Genomic DNA, 15,997 nt, shown 5'->3' with positions numbered 1-15,997 from the left:
GGCGCTGGGGAAACGTTCTGGGAGCAGCGTATGTGCGCCTGGCAGAGAGCGGGCCCGGGGCGCTCGGTTCGAGCTCAGAGAGCCGCACAACCACGTGGTTCCCCTCGCTGGTTTACTTAATTCCACAGCCCCCCTTTTAAAGCTGTCCCGTACCGTGCGAGTCAACACTAAAAGCGTCTGTCAAGGAGCGGCCTTCAAACAGCCTCCACGGCACCCAAACACACCGGAACTGCCCGAGGGCTGCGGCCGGAAGCGGCGCGAAACGGGACCATCTGCGGGCGGGCCGGGACAGGAAGCCCCGCTCCTTATCCGTGCGTCGCGCCGGAAGTGCGTCACACCGCCTGAGCGGGGCGCGGGAAGAAGATGAGCAAAGGGCGCGAAGGCCCCGCGGCGGGCGGCGGTGAGGGGCGGGCGGGGCGGGGCGGGACCGCGTCGCTGCTCCGGAGCGGGCACTGTGACAGCGGCCGTGTCACGCAGGGGCCACCGCCGTCCTGCTGCGCTACCTGCGGGAGCAGAACCGGCCGTACAGCGCCCAGGACGTCTTCGGGAACCTGCAGCGGGAGCACGGGCTGGGCAAGGCGGTGAGCGGGCCGGGCGAGGCGCGGCAGGGCCGAGGGTGAGCGGGGCTGACGGCGCGGGGCTGATGGCGCGCTCGCTCAGGCCGTGGTGAAGGCGCTGGAGCAGCTGGCGCAGCAGGGCCGCATCCGCGAGAAGGCCTACGGCAAGCAGAAGGTGTACTTCGCCGACCAGGTGAGCCCCGGGCCCGGCCGAGCCCCGCTCCCCTCGGCTCCGCTGAGCGCCCGCCCGCCCCCAGGAGCAACTCCCGGCCGCCGGCGATGCGGAGCTCCGCGTGCTGGATGCGGACATCGCCGCGCGGTCCACCGAGGTGCAGGCGCTGCTGCAGGGCTGCCGGCAGCTGGAGGCAGGTGAGCGCGGCTCCTGCCCCGCCGCACGGCACCGCCCGCGGGTGGCTGCGCCGTGGTTGCCGGTCCTCCCGGTGATCGCTGCTGCCCTCCAGAGTCGAAGGACCTGAGCAGCTCTATGACCACCGCGGACATGGCCCGTGAGATTGAGGAGCTGAGGAAGGACTGCGCCAGTTACACAGAGAAACTGGAGAGGATCAAGTCTGCTACCAACCAAGTAACGCCAGAAGAAAAAGAGAAGGTAAAGAGCTGGGAGGGTTGGGAGGAATGTGCAGCATAGTCCACGTTGAGGCCGCTCATAGCAAACGCTTGGCTGCTTTACCTGTTCTGGCTGACCCCAGGATGAAAGCAAACTGCATTAGTCCTGGGCTGTTCCCACGTGGGTCCTGCAGAGCCTGTGTGTGAATTGTGGTGGGGAGCACGCTCTGTGGCAGCTTCAAATAGCCTGAACTGTCCTTTCCTTGCAAATCTCTGGCCAGTCGTTAGGCATTATCAATTCAACCTCTTCCTGTCTCTGATGGTTGCTTCACTTCAGAAAGCAGTTCATGTTCCAGCAAGAGCTTTAGGAATCAGTCCTGCTGCCTGAAAACACTCTGGCTGTAGCTGGGCCTTTGAGCTTACAGAGGCTCAATGCGCGGCTGCTGAGTTCTCACTTTGCCTTGCCTTTGGCAGGTCTGCAGCGAGCAGAAACTGTACTGCAAGGAGTGGCGGAGGAGGAAGCGAATGGTAATGGTTTCCCCAGTGAACGTGGGGTGGGCAGAAGTGTCAGTGGCAAACCCATGGTGACAGTGGAGCGGGCACAATCTGCAGGTTATCTTGGGGAGCTTTATCCAGGCTATGGGATAGCATTTTCCTGAAGTTTCCACAATCAGTAACTTTCAAATAGAACTCTGTGCTGAGTGCCACCACAAGGGCCACTGGCTAACATGTACTAAGATCCTCTGTGAAAGGCCACGTTGCTGTAGCGTGTAAATATGAAATGCTCTCGATTATTTTATTTGTTCTCGAGGAAACAAAACAAGTTTTTGCATCCCTGTGCAGGGGATAATGTGGGAACAGCTGCGTTGGCTCCCTGTATGGGAGGCAGTATCCCACAGCTGTGGCAGAAAGCTCAGCATCACTCCTGCAAATCTCATCTAACTTCTCTGCCAGGCGACTGAGCTGCTCGACGCCATCCTGGAGGGTTACCCCAAAAGCAAGAAGCAGTTCTTTGTAAGCCCCACTGCCTCTGTCTGTGTCCCAGGGCAGCTGAGCCTGCTGTGCTCCAGGGCAGCTGTCTGTTACAGGAGCACTTTGTCCTTGCACAGGAGGAGGTCGGAATAGAAACCGATGAGGACCACAACGTCACGCTCCCAGCAGCTGTGTGAGGTGCAGATGGATGGCCTTACTTTACAGAGTGCACGTTGCAGTGGAACTGATGCTGAAACTCAGTTGTTGGGTTTTAGATTTGTTTTCTTCAGTAATTTTTTTCAGGGCTTGTGCTTGTCCTGCATCTTTTATATATTTTTGTTTAAAAATGCTTTGCCCTTGGAAGGGTGGTTAGAGCAACTGACTCAGCAGTGGACCCTCTCCCTTTCTCATGTACCAAGGGAATGTTATTTTTTTTTTTTACCTTTCAGTGCTATAGGCTGTTTTGGTTGGGTGTGTTCACCAGGCAGTGGCTGGGAGGGTTTAAGAGCACTGGGTTAGAGGTGTGGTGTTCTGGTAAGAAGAGGAAGCAGGTGCCTCAGAGGTGAAGAAGTAGTTACCATTATGGCCAGTATTTCTGTAATTTATACGTAGAGGGGACTGCTTCCCACAGTGTGCACTGAGTTGTATGCAAGACTGTGATTCATTAAACACCCTGCTTCTGTTTCAGATGTGCTCTGCTGTGGCATCTTCTGTGTTGAGAGGGCAGCAGGGCTGGCCTTGGATATGGTTCAGGGCACAACAACCCTGGCTGGTGGGGAAGGCAAGAGCCAGGAGGGTGCTCCTGTGCTGGTAACATGAGCCACAGCTGCAGCCATGGCTGGGCTGCTGTAGACTGTGTCCATCTCTAACCTGATCCCATTCAAGTCTTTACGTGCACAGCAACAGAAACAAAAGCAGAAAAGCCATTAAAACATTCAGCAAAATTTATTTAATTATTTCTCACAATAGAAAAATATGCCACTTTCACACATGAGGTCTGTAAAAATCCACATCTTCCTCACAAGGCAAGAGGTTGCATCTAAGGGAAATTAAGCTGTGCCACGTGGCTGTTGACTTGTCTGTCCATCCACAACGGTATTGTATCCGTCACAAGGCAACACCTACCAGGGACATGTCTGCCCCGTAAGTGTCATCAGTTATGTGCAACACCACAGGGTTTGACTCCTCTTGGGCTTCTATTGTATTATACTGAAAAGGTCACAAGGCTTGAAAAATAATTTTGTATAAAAAAAAAAAAAATCAACCCCACCAAAATGCTTTTCTTCATTTAAGTCAGACAGAAGCAATAGCTGAAAAAATCTCAAGCTGCAGTATCCAAATCAAGCAACCCAGAGCTGAGAAATTTAGCATTACCTCATCTACAGTGGAAAAACAGTGTAAAATAAATAGTTGCTACTGATGGAGTGGTAGCAAGAACATAATTAGAGAACAAATCCTGCTGTATGTATCAATGCCATGGAGGATGATGCTGTCCAATGCACTCACTGTGCTTGTTTAGTTGAATCACGTTGACAGCAGCAGTGTGTGACAAGTCTAACACTACAAAACTGGCACTGATAAAATGATTTCAGTGATCTATAAAATAAAATCAAGGCTGGTTACATGTATATAAATATATATACCCACGTAAAATTATGGTGCTAAGGAACAGCAGTGAGAACTCATAGTGCTGTGCTGCAGCTACTGAACTACTTTTCTGTTCAGTATAGCCACATAACCACCTGGAAAAAGATGAAGCCAGGCACAATTCAGCACTCACCAGTACAAGCAGGAGAAGACTGCAAAAAAGTTCACTCCCTTTTCCCATTCAGGGGTGTTAAAGTTACAACTGAAGAGGTCAGGACAGCACAGCCCCACTGCACTCTTTCCAGCACGAGAACTCACTGCTGTTCCATGTAAGCATCTCCCTGGCAGTGACATGCTAACCCTTCTCTCAGTTCTCCTGGGCGTTCACCAAACCATCTACAGAAGTTAAAAGCAGCCTCTTGCTTTTCTAAGAACTGCTTCAGAGGGAGGTACTGAAAGCCTGCAGTCGCAGGAGAACCCTATTCCTTATCTGCATTAGCAGAGACCAACAGCTTTTGGTATCTCTCTCCTATTTCTCCCTGCTCCCAGGGTCAAAAGGGTTCGTTATCAGGTCTAAGGTTACAGACCAAATCTGTTTCACCTGCTGAGCTGCAGCCTTGGAGTCAGTGGCACAGGCAAACGCAACTGCAACACACGTGCCTGAGCTAAAGACTGGCAAGTTAAAAGATCTGTATTCAGTACACTTTTTTCTTTCCCTTTGCTAAATCCTTAGCAGTATTTGGTGATGTTGACTGTGACAGTACCTGTGAAGCAGAGATGTTTGCACAGCCTTATTTTGGTTTTGTAGTGACAATAAATAATCGGAGAAGCTTTGAGGACAACCACAAGGAAGATGGCCCAGCCTCTCCTGGAATCTGTCACCCGGTCAGGAGGTGCTCCAGTGAGGGAATGCTCAGTATAGCTGACTCTTTACCTGGTGCAGGACCCCGATGACAATGTCCCGTAGAGTCTGGGGCAGAGAGGAGACACAGTCAGTTGTCTGGGGGAGAAAGAGTCCTTCCCAGGCTCAATGCTACAGCTAGCACACCTGGTGCCAATGATCACAGAACATGTATGGGAAACGATCACCTGTCTATGTTCTCAGGCTGCAGGGCTCCATGCAGTCACAGCACAACAAGGACCTGGCCCTGCCCATACAACTCACTTCTATCAAAGGCTTAATTCCTTCCAAACTTCTAGGTGTCTTAGGGAACACGGTGCTGGGAACAAGGACCATCTTTCTAAACTCTGTTTTTCACTGTCTGGCTTTCACTACAAAACCAGTTCAGCAAGCAGCTGGGGATGAGAGGGACCTGAGCTCCTATGCCACAGTCCAGTGTCAGCCACACTCTGCCTTTCTGAAGCCCCAGGAGAAAGGAAAGTTACACACTGGCCTACACTCCAGCTAGGTGCAGCTGTGCACAACACTCTCTGCCCTTGCATCAACCCACCCGTGTTTGCTGTACTCACGTGAGGCTTACAGTGCTCCTCAATCCAGCTGAAGACACATGCTGAGAGTTCCTGAAAACTCGTGACTGAGATGGAGGCATTAAAGGACTCAAAGAGGGAATCCATAATGCCTTGGAAAACATTGAATTTCACCTGGTCAGAGACCTGGTCCTTCCCCTCATTTGGGTTGTCTTGGTGAGCTTTTACAATCTGCTCATAGTTCCTGAAACAAAGCAAGAGCTCGGTTCAGTGTTACCATGAAGCCTCGTACTCCCCAGTGCCTGAGCAACAACTGGACACTGAAAACAGCTTTAGAAATGGAGAGGACCACGAATCTGCAGAAGACCCTCCAAGTAAATAAATGCTGGGAAGCTACAGCCTTTCCTGACACTGAAAACAGATTCATTTTCAAGCTTGAAACTGTCTCCATACTTAATTCTACCAACTGATCTGAGTCAGACCTCCTAACAAGCCCACAAAGAAGAAACAGCAGCAGCAGAGTGGTACAGCTTTGGTACGACCCAAGGTGCCAGACCGCCTGCAAAGCGCTGAACCCAGACCATGGGGAAAAACAGCAGGAAGAAGAGGGCAGCAACCGAATTCTTGCTTACACTTTCATTATCTTCAAGGCCATCACATCTTTTCTGAGAGTAGAAACTTCCTCTTCTTGCTTCTTCTTTTCCTTGTGCAGGAACTGAATATAATCAATGGCTGAACACAAAAATACAGAGTAGGAAGCTGTGAGCGCACAGAGGCCCCTCTGATCTCCTTGAGGAGGGCTCTCTGAGGCACTGTCACACAGAATCCCCGTGTTGAGGTGTTTGGGGGCTTGAGACAAAGCCCTCCCACCTCCCTGCACTCAGACTCACTTTTCTGGAGAATGATGGCCTTGCTCAGCTTCTGGGAGCCGATGGAGAAGTCCTGCTGCTGGCAGGTGGGCACGATGGCCTGCAGGTCATCATAGCCTTTCTACAGGGGGCAGAGCCACGGCTCAGGGGCGCGGAGCACCACACGGGGCAGCGGCAGTTCGCGGTACAGACCCACATCCCAGCTCCCGCCCGGCCAAAAGCGGCTCCTGGCTCACACGCGGCCGAGGGGGGCGGATCCGGCACAAAACAAGAGGGAAAAGGCGCCAGAGGCGCAGCGCGGTGCCTCTGAGGTACCTTGATGGCATCGCGCCTCTTCTGCTCCGCCTGCGTGTGCGCCCGGCGGCGCTGGTCTTTGTAGGACTCCTTGTAGTGCTCCTGCGTGTAATCGCTGTCCTCGTCGTCTGCGGAGAGAAGCGCAGTGAGGCCCGAGGACCCGAAGGACCCCGCGCGTCCCGACGGAGCCCCGCGCGCAGCTCCGAGCGCCGCCGCCCCGCCCGGCGCCCCCGGCTCCGTACCGGTGTTGGGCACGGAGGAGGCGCTGGTGGAGCCGATGCTGTTGGCGCGGGACACGACGCTGCCCTTCCGCGCGCCGTCCATGAAGAGCGCTGCGGGGAGAGAGAGCGCGGCGCTCAGAGGAGCGGCTCCGGGACCCCGGGATCCGCCCCGCCGCGCGGCACCTACCCGGCTCCGGGCCATTGTCCCCGTACGCGGCGTCCACCTGCGGGCGGAGGGCGGCGGTCAGCGGGCAGGGCGGCACCCCGGGCCTCCGCCCCCCGCGGGCCGCCCGCCGCCCCCGCCGACAACCCCTCGCCCTCGGCCCACCCCGCCTTCACCTTCCCCCACGCTTCCTCCGCCGCGGCGCCGGGCGGCTCCGCCATCTTCCCCCGCCCCGGTCACGTGAGCGCCGCGGGGGCCGCCGGGAGGCGCAGTCCTCCCGACCGCCGGAGGGCGCCCCGCCCGACTGCGGGCAGCGCCGCGGCGAAACGGGACACAAACAGCCACGGACACCGAGAGACAGGAACCGCCCTTTAACCGCCCCTCGGCCGCGGGCTCGCGGTGCGCGGAGCCGGGCGCGCCCCTCCGCGGGTCGGGCTCGGCCCTCGGAGCCGAGGCGCTCCCGGTCCGTTCGGCGCAGCGGGCGGCGCTCCCCGCCCCGTGGGCTCCGGCCGCTCCGTGCCGACTCGCGCCCGGTGCCGGGGCGGCCGCCGCTCTTCGCCCGTCCGGCGGCGCTCAGTTGGCGGGCGGCCCCGCGGGCGCGCGGCTCAGGCGCTGCTGCAGGAGCTCCCACGCCTTCTCCACCTGCCGACGAAACGCCGTCAGCAGCGCCGCACGCGGAGCTCGGCGCCGCCCGTCCCTCCCTGCCGCGCTTCCGACCGGCGGCAGCCCCGCCGCCGAGCTCCCGTTCCCCCCCTCCGCTCCCGTGCCGTCGGAAGCGGCCCGCGGCTCACCTGCCTGCGGGTGACCTCCGGCTCCCAGAGCGTGCACAGCACCACCTGCGCCTGCTGCACCCGCTGGCTGTCGCTCATCTGACTCCGCAGCCGGCTGCGGGCAGCCTCCTCGCTCAGCCCGTCCCTCCTCACGATGCGCTTCACGGCCTGCGACGACCACGAGGGGACACCGGGGGCTCACGGGGACGGCCGTGCGGCCGGAGGCAGCCAGCGGGCCTCACTCACCTCCTCCTCGGGGATGATGGCCGCCCACACCTCGTGCACCATCTCCTGCCAGTCGGCCTCCAGCAGCACGGCGGCATCCAGCACGACCACAGCCTTTCCTACGGAACGAAGCCGTTCCTCGTCACCTGGCAACTCCAGGGCAGCGCGGGCCCCGGGGGGCGATGCAGCCACTCGCGGTCACGCCGTCCTGCACCGCCGGCAGCGAACAAACCCCACAGAACCTCACGTGGGAGGGGCAGCGGCTCAGTGCCCGATGTGTGCAGGTGCCCGCTGCAAAGCGACGCCCGTAGCGAGATGCCCATTGAGCTCCCAGCAAAGAAAATGATTCTGCACACACTATGCTCGCTATTTATATATTGGGCATTGAACCAAAAAGGGATGTCGAGTAGCGTAGGAGAAAGAAGACAACGTCCACTCCACTTCAGAACAGGAAGTCTGAGTTACAAATGCACTCAGGGGAGTGAAAATCCCCAGCAAAGAGCAGCTGTGAGCATGGAAAATACTCCCAGTGCTGCCCAAAGTGGCAGCTGCCCCAGAGCAGCACAGCACCGCGCACCCAGCGCCCACCGTGCTCCTCGCAGCCACCCGTTACCTTGAGCTCCCGCCTCTCCGATCCGCTCCCTGACCATCCGCGCGATCTCTGGCCACACGATGTCTGTGAGGCTCTTCAGCCGCTCCTGGAAAGGAAACACAGTGGTGTCAGGGGTCCTCCGAAAGGTCCTGGGGGTCCACAAAGGACACGCTTGGATGGACGGAGGGGGTTACAGCTAGGGGAGCAACAGCAGCTGCTGCCTGGACTGTGCATTCTGCATGGCTGCTGATTTGCTGTATGCCACTGCAGCAGGAACGTGGCACCAGCTCAAAGGGCTGAAAATCAAAGCCCCAGCACAGAGTTCCCTGCTCAGGAGGTTAAATATTGACATTCTCTCTGCTGCTTGTACCTGGTTTCCGAATACTTTTGCCCCGAGGACCTTCCTGTTAATTGTCCCATCTTTGTTCAAGATCTCTGTAAGACAGAGGGAGATGGTTTGGGAGCAGAAATGATCCAACTCACACCTCCACAGCACCTCCTGGCCGGTGCCGCTGCTCACCCAGCCCTACCTGCCCCGAAAGCAGCCACCACACGCCCGTGGGCCGGGCTGCCAGGCAGGTATGCGGCGTGGCCCAGCGCATCAGCATCAATGAGGAATGCTCCCATCTGCCCCAGGCGTTGGGCGATGGAGGTCTTTCCACTCCCACTGCCCCCAGTCAGACCGATGATGTAGGGGCGGGGGGGGAGCGTGGGGCTGTCCTGGGGAAGGAAGGGTCAGACGGGCACTGGTCCTGCAGCTCCCAGCCCCCAGCAGGCTCCCCCTACCCGTGGGGGCTGAAGCAGCGTGCCGAGCAGGCGCTGTCGCAGGCTGGAGGAGCTGATCTTCTCCTCCTCATTGTGGCCGTGGTAGGGGTCCTCCATCAGCTCGATCTCGAAGAGTTCCAGCGCAGCGAGGCCCTGCCGGGAGGGGACACCACTGAGCCCCCCAAATGTAACCATGGGGCCCAGAGATCTCAGCCCCTCCAGTTACATTCTCTATCCTCTTCTTGTTCACGGCCTCCCCGCCCCGGCGCGTCTCCTCGCTGACAACGATGCAGCGCAGCTCCGGGTCCGTGACGGCAGGGCCGTAGGGGTCACCCAGAGGCACGATGTCATACAGCACTGCGGGCTGCACATCTGCCAGGAACTCACGCAGTTTGGCCGCCCGCAGTTCGTAGGGCTCGATCAGCTCCCGCAGGACCTTGTCTGCAACAGCGTGCAATGATGGAACAGTGAGAGCAGCAGAGCAAAAGATTCTACGGCAGGAACCCTTCAGTGGTGCCCCACCGCCACCACCATCATCCTGCCCACAGGGCCCTGGGCTGTGGGGAGGAACAGCAGCTGCAGGGTCTGGGCTGTCCCCATGATCAGTGCCCACCGCGGGTGCTGACCCACATCCCCTGCCACCAGCAGTCCCCGAGCCCTCTGAGCTACCCGGACGCTTGACCAGATCCCAGCCCGGGGGAGGCCCTCAGTCCCCACTGCGTCCCTTCCCACGAGCACAGTGCCGTGCCCGTCAGCACCACCATCACCGCAGGCATTACCCGCTCCCCACCGCGCCCGCCCCGGCCCCGCTTTCCCCGGCACTCACGGCGCAGCAGTTCCCCGTCGGCCACCCCGACCAGCAGCCGCCGCCGTGCCAGCAGGCAGCAGGCGCTGAGCAGCAGCCGGTGGGCGCCGTGCAGCCGATCGAAGGTGCCGCCGACCGCCACGTCGGAGTACGCGGGCAGCTCCGCGCCGGAGCCGTCGGGCAGCGCCTCGGGGCCGTCGGAGCCGCTCAGCAGCAGCGCGGGCAGCCCGGGCGGGCAGCCGTAGGCGGCGGCGGCCAACTCCCGCAGAGCCACCCGCACCGGCCCCGCGTCGCCCGCTCCGCCGTCGGCCAGCAGCACGCGGGGCGGCCGCGCCAGCCGGTGTCCGTGGCCCAGCAAAACCCGCACATCCAACCCCCGGTGCGCCGCCGCCGCCGCGTAGAGCGCGGCCAAAGCGCGGAGCAGAGCGGCGGCGGGCGGGGGGGCGGCGGGGCGCGGCGCGGGGCCGTCCAGGCGCAGCCCCGGCTGCAGGTGCACGTAGAGCGGCCCCGTCACCACCCCCGCCGCCTCCGCCAGCGCCGCCGCCGCCCGCCGCGGTAACGCGCCCAGCGGGGCCGTCAGCACCAACAGCCCCGACGGGAACGGCGCCATCGCCCCGCCGGAAGATCGCACCGACCTCGAACGCGTCACAGCCCCTCCCACCGCCCCGCCCCCGTCGCGCTGCGCCGGGCTTTGTAGCCGGGAGCGGTGCGGCCGGCGCGGAGGCGGGTCGGGGTTGTGGGGCACCGGGTTTGGCAGCGCTCGTTCGGCAGCTCCGATGTCACAACCCTCCCAGCCCCGGTGCCGTCCCCCCGTGCCCGATCCCCGTCCCTCAGCAAGAGGCCGGACCGCAGCCGCGGGCACGAGGCTTTATTGCCGAGGCCGTCCCGGGGCCGGGAGCTCACGGCTGCTCCTCGGCGGCTTCACCGGGGCCGAAGACGAAGTCGTGCATGGCCCGCACGTAGTCGGCGCCGTCGGGACCGCCCGGCCTCAGCCGCGCCAGCGGGGCCGGGAGCCGCGCGGTGATGCAGCGCAGCGGCGGTCGCGGGGCGGCGATTGCCTCCAGGAACACCTGCATCGCGGCACCGCTCAGCTCAGCGCCCGCTGTGCGCCCCACAGCCCCACCCGGCGCCCACCCCGCGGACCTGCAAGACCTCGTCCACCTCCTGGGCGGCGTCGAGGAACAGCTGCGCGCAGTGCTGCAGGTAGCGGCGGTACAGCTGCTGTGTCTCAGCGTCCAGCGCCCGCAGCTCGTGGCCCTCGGGGTCGGCGCGCCGCGCGTTGTCCATGAAGGCGGTGTGCACCGGGCCGCACTCCACCAGCGTCATGCTACGGGAAAGCAGCCCCCCTGGACTCACAGCCCATCGTGGGTCCCACACCTCACCCCATGGCGCTCACTGGATGTTGAAGGGCCGCAGAACGATGGCCAGGCTCTCACACAGCCCCTCCAGCGCGAACTTGCTGGCGCAGTACACGGCATTGAAGGGCACCCCTAGGGCGGAGCAGTGGCTGAGAGCTGCGTCTCTCCCCCCGCAGCCCCGCAGGCGGCCCCGTGCCCACCTTGCAGCCCCCCGATGCTGCTGGACACGAGGATGCGCCCGGCGCGCCGGCGCTTCATGGCGGGCAGGAAGGCCTGAATGGTGCGTGCGGTGCCGAAGACGTTCACCTCGAACACTGCTCTCATGGCCTGCTCTGAGCACATCTCCAGGGGGGCCATCAAGCCCACCCCCGCGTTGCACACTGTGGGGTACGGTGCCGGTGAGCAGGTGTCGCATAACCCCAGCACTGTTTGGATACGGGGATGTGGGAACCCAGCCCTGATCCTTCTCTCTGTGCCCCAGCACGCCCATCCCCAGGGCTGCAGGGCCATCCAGGCCCATCCCCATATTGGCACCCGCTCCCGGCTGTGCCCCAGAGGAGACGCCGTACCCAACACGTCTGGGTGCTGCCCCCGCATGCAGCGCACGGCCGCAGCCAGCGAGTGCGGGTCAGTGACGTCCAGCTGCAGCAGCTCCAGCGTGTCGGGGCAGCGGCCCCCCAGGCGCTCCAGCAGCTGCTCACCCTTGGCCAGGTCACGCATAGTGGCGAACACTGTGGAGAGAGTGCAGCTGTGCTGTGCCCTGCAGTGCTGGGACCCCCACCCACGGCATCAGCCCTTTACCTTTGAACCTGCGGGTGGCGTCGGCTGCCAAGCGCACCGCCAGCCCCAGCCCGATGCCCGAGGAGCAGCCGGTGATCAGCACCGTGGTCTTCTCCATGGGCACCGAGGTTCTCTCCATGGCTGAAAGTGCTGGACTCAGGGCCGTGTGGTCTTTTAAAGGCTGGGCTCCCTCCCACCCACCCGCCGTGTTGTGTCTGCCCACTTATCTCAAGGCTCGCCACCTGCAGCTGAGGCGATAAGAACCCCACGCTGCTGCCACAATCCCCCCAGCCCTGCACCAGCCTGGGATGGCCCCGAGCTGCCCCACATCCTGTGGTACTTTTTCCCTGCACACCACCCACATTCCCTCTGTGTGGGTCATGAGCTGCTCCCTTCAGCTCATTAGAAACAAACGGTGTGCTGGAGGACAGCAGAGACGGACACAGGAACCCAACGGCACTGAGCACCCAGGGCTTTAATAGCCCCTCGTGCTGACCGCCAGCACTGGGAAGAAAAGGCAGAGAAAACTCCGCCATGGGGAGCCTGGCAGTCTCTTTCAATACAAAGGCACTGTGTGTAACTGGGGCTGCCCTTGGAGCACCACAGTCCTCCCAAGACTGCCCCGGGGACCCCTATTTTGCTGCTCCAGCCTTTGCCAGCTCCTGCCCAGGCACCACCCAGCTTCCAGTGGGGCAGCAGAGCTGTACTCCTGTGCCTCCACGCTCTGTGGGCAGCCCAGCATGGGACAGGCTGGGTGCTGGCAGGATCAAGCAGGTCTCGGGCTGCAGCAGCCCCTGGGGCAATTCCCATCATCTGGGATGCTGTCCGCTCTCGCTGATGCTCAGCGCCTTCATTCTGGCGTCACAGGGATGCAGCACTCAGGTGTGGGGGCTCTGCCCTCCTCCTGGGGGGCTCTGAGTGGCACAACCCCACATCAGGGGGGCCCGTCTCGGCCACCCTGTGTGGCACTGGGGTAGTACTTGAGGAAGATCTTCCTGGCAATCTCCAGTGTGTCACCAACGGGCGTCGCAGGGTAGCGCTTCTCATTGTAGACGAAGCCCCTCTCCACTTGGAAGACAGCCTGGTTGAACTGCTCCTGGTGGAAGGGGCTGCCTGTGTTCAGGCTCTCCACCAGCAGAGAGACGAAGAGGCTCCAGCGCACCCCATAATAATCCAGCACCAGCCCCGCCAGCTGCTTGTTGGCGTAGTCCAGGATGTTCCCGCTGGGCCCCCACAGCGTCACCTGGTTGCGGGCGTTGCGCTCGTACTGCTCAGCCTCGCGCTCGCTGGTGGCGACGGCGCGGGCGGACTGCAGCATCCGGCCCAGCAGGAAGAGGCGCTGGGAGCCCAGCAGTGCGTCCAGCTCGGGCAGCAGATCGTACAGCAGAACCCCGCCGGCCACCAGCAGCTCGGGCAGCGCGCGGCGCTGGAAGGAGTCGCGGATGCGCTGGTAGTAATCGCCCACCAGCTGCTGCACCGCCTGCCGCGTCACGTCGGCCAGGTCGTAGCGGAAGGCCGGGCTGGAGCCCAGCGCAGTGCCGGCACTCAGCAGCAGCCTCCACGCCTCATAGACGTCGCTGGCGTTGTACCAGAGCTGTGTATCCATGTGCAGGGACGGGCGGCGCACCAGCGGGCTGCGGTTGTGGTTGACGCAGGCGCCGGTGCAGTTGTAGACGCTGCGCAGCAGCAGCTGCCACGCGGCGCTGGCGGCGGCGCTGGGGGCCCCGTAGCGGCGCTGGGCGTAGAGGGACACCCACACAGGGAGGTTAAGGGGCTCGTGGCTCCAGCCCAGCTCATTCATCAGCTCGTACACCATGTCGTTCTGCTCGATGCCCTCGGGCACCAGCCCCGTGCCCACCATGGTGGAGTTGGGGAAGCGCCGTGCCGCAAAAGGGCCATGATTGATGGCCTCCACGGCGCCGAAGAGGCCGTGGTTGCCGCCAAAGTTGTGCAGCATGCACCAGATGAAGGGCTGCCCATAGAAGGACTCGGTCCACTCGTAGACGGGTTTGGACTCGGCAAAGAGGTCGAGGACGATCATACGGCCCAGGGGCACAGCACGCAGCACCGCCTGCACCTGCGGTGGCTGCCAGAAGGCCGGCTGGTGCTGGAAGAGCCAGCCCTGCATCAGCCACTGCGCCTCGGGATCCGCTGCGGGCAGAGAGCAAAGTGAGCACAGCAGCCACGGTCCCAACGCCAGCTGTGGTGGGGCCTCAAGTGTGCAAAGCACGGCCCCACAGCGACCCACCTCCCGTCATGGCCCTGAAGACGGCGTTGGTGATGCCCGCCAGGTATGCGGGGTCAGAGGACAGCGGGCTCATCTCGTTGAAGGTGTCTGCGCTGTAGACATGGTCAGTGCCAAATTCCTTGATGAGCTCCTTCAGGAAGAGCGTCCCAATCACCTGGAACATGGGCTCCTCAGGGGACAGCAGGTAGGCACAGGACAGCGTGCAGTCAAAGTGGCTCCAGTTCCCGAGGCGCGTGGCATTGATGCGCGGGAAGACCCTGAGCGGGGACGGGATGGAGATTGGCGGCGGGACGAGGCCCGGGGGCCTCATGCAGGGATGCAGGCGGGGCCTTGCAGGGCGCAGGGCTGCGACTCAGAGCGGCCACCCGCGGTCGCGCTTACCGCAGAACCCCCGGCGGCACGTGGCCCGCGAAGGCCGGCAGCACCGTGGTCATCCCCAGCGAACGCATCCGCTCCACGATCCTGTACTGCGGGGGGGAGAGCAGGGAGAGGAGCCCCGTGGCCCGAGCGGGGCCGGGAAACGCCAGGGTGGGGCCTCCCCCCCCCCATACCTGCAGGTACAGCTGCTGGAGGTGCCACGCGCGCGGCAGCGGCCCGGCCCAGCCGTGCAGGTTCCCCATGCGGTTCCACGCCAGGAACGCCGGCCCCGTGAAGTGCGCGTCGATCTCACTCTGGTTCAGCCCCAGCGTGCGGTAAACCTGCACGGCCCCGGGTCAGCCCCGCGCCGCCCCCGCGCCCCGCCCGCCCTGCGCGGCACCCACCCGCTGCCACAGCGCCTCCTGCCCGGCGAAGGCGGGCGCCGCGTTGATGCCGCTCAGCGCCATCCAGTCGATCTCGCGCTCCCAGCGCTCCCAGCCCCACCAGGCGTACGAGTAGCTGTGGGCGCAGACGTTCTGGTAGTAGCGGTACCTGGGGGCGGTGGGACGCTGAGGGCCGGGCGCGCTTCGCGCTGCGCCGACGGGGGTGCGCGGTGCCCACACCGGGACACGGGCGGGGGGCCGGGAGGCACGCCGGAGCCCAGAACCGGGGAGCCGCGGGGTCGGGGCGCCGGTGGAGCAGCCCGGGCCCCCGCGGTTCATCACGGCCTCGGGGCGCCCCGCCGGTACCTGTTGGGGGTGGCGGCGCGGATCTCGCTCTGTAACCGCGGCAGAGGGTCCGGCAGGCGGAGCTGCGCCGCGGACCACGAGAGATGGCAGCCGCAGAAGTCCCGCAGGTACCGGTAGAGGCCGGCGGCGGCCGCCACGCCGCTGGAGCCCGTCACGGCCACGGCCACGGCGCCGCCGGGCGGGGAGCGCAGCCGGTATGCGTCAGGCCCGCCCGCCGCCAACGCCGCGTCCACCGACAGCGCCACGGCGGCGGCCCTGGAGCCCAGCAGACGCCGCGCCAGCGCCCGCACCGCCGCCTCCTGCCGCGCGTCCCCCGCCGGTCCCCGCAGCTCGGGGGGCAGCGGAGCCCGCGCCGCCGCCAGCACCGCCGCCATCGCCGCCACCCGCAGCGGCGCCGCCATGGCCGCGCCGCTCGCTTCGGGCCGTGCCGAACTCCGCCAATCCGCGCCGCCGGCGGAGGGGGGCGGGGCCACCGAGAGCCAATCAGTGGCGGGAGGCGGGAGGGACGACCGGGGTGGGGCAGAGCGGAGGCGGGGCCGTGGGGGTGGGCGGGGCGACCCCTCCCTCCCGGCCGGAAGGGGGCGCTGCGAGTCCGCGGCGCTGCAGGAAACGGGGAGGAAGAAGGGAGCGCTCCGCGCGCCGCCGGGGAGCGGGACGGACCGCAGCCACGGTAACGGGCCGGAGGAACGGCCG

The 15,997-nt window shown here is 63.0% G+C and overlaps 5 protein-coding genes across 12 annotated transcripts; 1 reads left to right on the top strand and 4 right to left on the bottom strand.

Annotated features, from left to right (window-relative positions):
• The first annotated feature begins 288 nt into the window (after positions 1–288).
• On the top strand, positions 289–2,782 carry PSMC3IP (PSMC3 interacting protein). 3 transcript variants are annotated; one of them, XM_031600593.2, is made up of 8 exons: positions 290–400; positions 478–581; positions 661–750; positions 815–926; positions 1,019–1,164; positions 1,596–1,649; positions 2,076–2,135; positions 2,231–2,782. In XM_031600593.2, exons 1-8 carry the CDS (start codon positions 364–366, stop codon positions 2,288–2,290), a joined length of 663 nt encoding a protein of 220 aa, XP_031456453.2. In that variant the 5' UTR covers positions 290–363; the 3' UTR covers positions 2,291–2,782. The 3 variants fall into 3 exon arrangements, with proteins under 3 accessions (XP_089981396.1, XP_031456453.2, XP_031456455.2); XM_090125270.1 differs by lacking the exon at positions 2,231–2,782 and having other exon boundaries at positions 289–400; positions 1,965–2,105; XM_031600595.2 differs by lacking the exon at positions 2,076–2,135.
• Positions 2,783–3,019: 237 nt separating this feature from the next.
• MLX (MAX dimerization protein MLX) lies at positions 3,020–7,013 on the bottom strand. Of its 4 annotated transcripts, XM_031600592.2 has the most exons (9): positions 6,832–7,013; positions 6,680–6,716; positions 6,514–6,603; positions 6,293–6,399; positions 5,999–6,098; positions 5,741–5,840; positions 5,283–5,352; positions 5,151–5,201; positions 3,020–4,650 (listed from the first exon to the last, which is right to left on the bottom strand). In XM_031600592.2, the coding sequence occupies exons 1-9, from the start codon at positions 6,874–6,876 to the stop codon at positions 4,594–4,596; spliced, it is 657 nt and encodes a 218-aa protein (XP_031456452.1). In that variant the 5' UTR covers positions 6,877–7,013; the 3' UTR covers positions 3,020–4,593. The 4 variants fall into 4 exon arrangements, with proteins under 4 accessions (XP_031456452.1, XP_031456451.1, XP_031456450.1 ...); XM_031600591.2 differs by having other exon boundaries at positions 5,151–5,352; XM_031600590.2 differs by having other exon boundaries at positions 3,020–5,201.
• A 100-nt stretch (positions 7,014–7,113) lies between these two features.
• Positions 7,114–10,543, bottom strand: COASY (Coenzyme A synthase). The gene is made up of 9 exons (XM_031600596.2): positions 9,834–10,543; positions 9,234–9,448; positions 9,029–9,160; positions 8,773–8,962; positions 8,613–8,677; positions 8,264–8,348; positions 7,672–7,769; positions 7,447–7,593; positions 7,114–7,297 (listed from the first exon to the last, which is right to left on the bottom strand). Exons 1-9 carry the CDS (start codon positions 10,420–10,422, stop codon positions 7,229–7,231), a joined length of 1,590 nt encoding a protein of 529 aa, XP_031456456.2. The 5' UTR covers positions 10,423–10,543; the 3' UTR covers positions 7,114–7,228.
• A 20-nt stretch (positions 10,544–10,563) lies between these two features.
• Positions 10,564–12,142, bottom strand: HSD17B1 (hydroxysteroid 17-beta dehydrogenase 1). Of its 3 annotated transcripts, none has more exons than XM_031600587.2 (6): positions 11,972–12,139; positions 11,740–11,901; positions 11,371–11,595; positions 11,209–11,302; positions 10,956–11,139; positions 10,564–10,882 (listed from the first exon to the last, which is right to left on the bottom strand). In XM_031600587.2, exons 1-6 carry the CDS (start codon positions 12,087–12,089, stop codon positions 10,712–10,714), a joined length of 954 nt encoding a protein of 317 aa, XP_031456447.1. In that variant the 5' UTR covers positions 12,090–12,139; the 3' UTR covers positions 10,564–10,711. The 3 variants fall into 3 exon arrangements, with proteins under 3 accessions (XP_031456447.1, XP_031456448.1, XP_031456446.1); XM_031600588.2 differs by having other exon boundaries at positions 11,371–11,550; positions 11,972–12,135; XM_031600586.2 differs by having other exon boundaries at positions 11,371–11,901; positions 11,972–12,142.
• Positions 12,143–12,144: 2 nt separating this feature from the next.
• On the bottom strand, positions 12,145–15,705 carry NAGLU (N-acetyl-alpha-glucosaminidase). Its single transcript, XM_031600582.2, has 6 exons — positions 15,305–15,705; positions 14,960–15,107; positions 14,750–14,896; positions 14,580–14,665; positions 14,199–14,455; positions 12,145–14,101 (listed from the first exon to the last, which is right to left on the bottom strand). The coding sequence occupies exons 1-6, from the start codon at positions 15,703–15,705 to the stop codon at positions 12,885–12,887; spliced, it is 2,256 nt and encodes a 751-aa protein (XP_031456442.2). The 3' UTR covers positions 12,145–12,884.
• Between the last annotated feature and the right edge of the window lie 292 nt (positions 15,706–15,997).

Source organism: Phasianus colchicus, chromosome 26, assembly GCF_987193195.1.
Source record: "Phasianus colchicus chromosome 26, bPhaCol1.hap1.1, whole genome shotgun sequence".
Taxonomy (NCBI): domain Eukaryota; kingdom Metazoa; phylum Chordata; class Aves; order Galliformes; family Phasianidae; genus Phasianus; species Phasianus colchicus.
The sequence above is the reverse complement of the archived record's forward strand: the minus strand, read 5'-3'. Positions and strand labels throughout refer to the sequence as shown.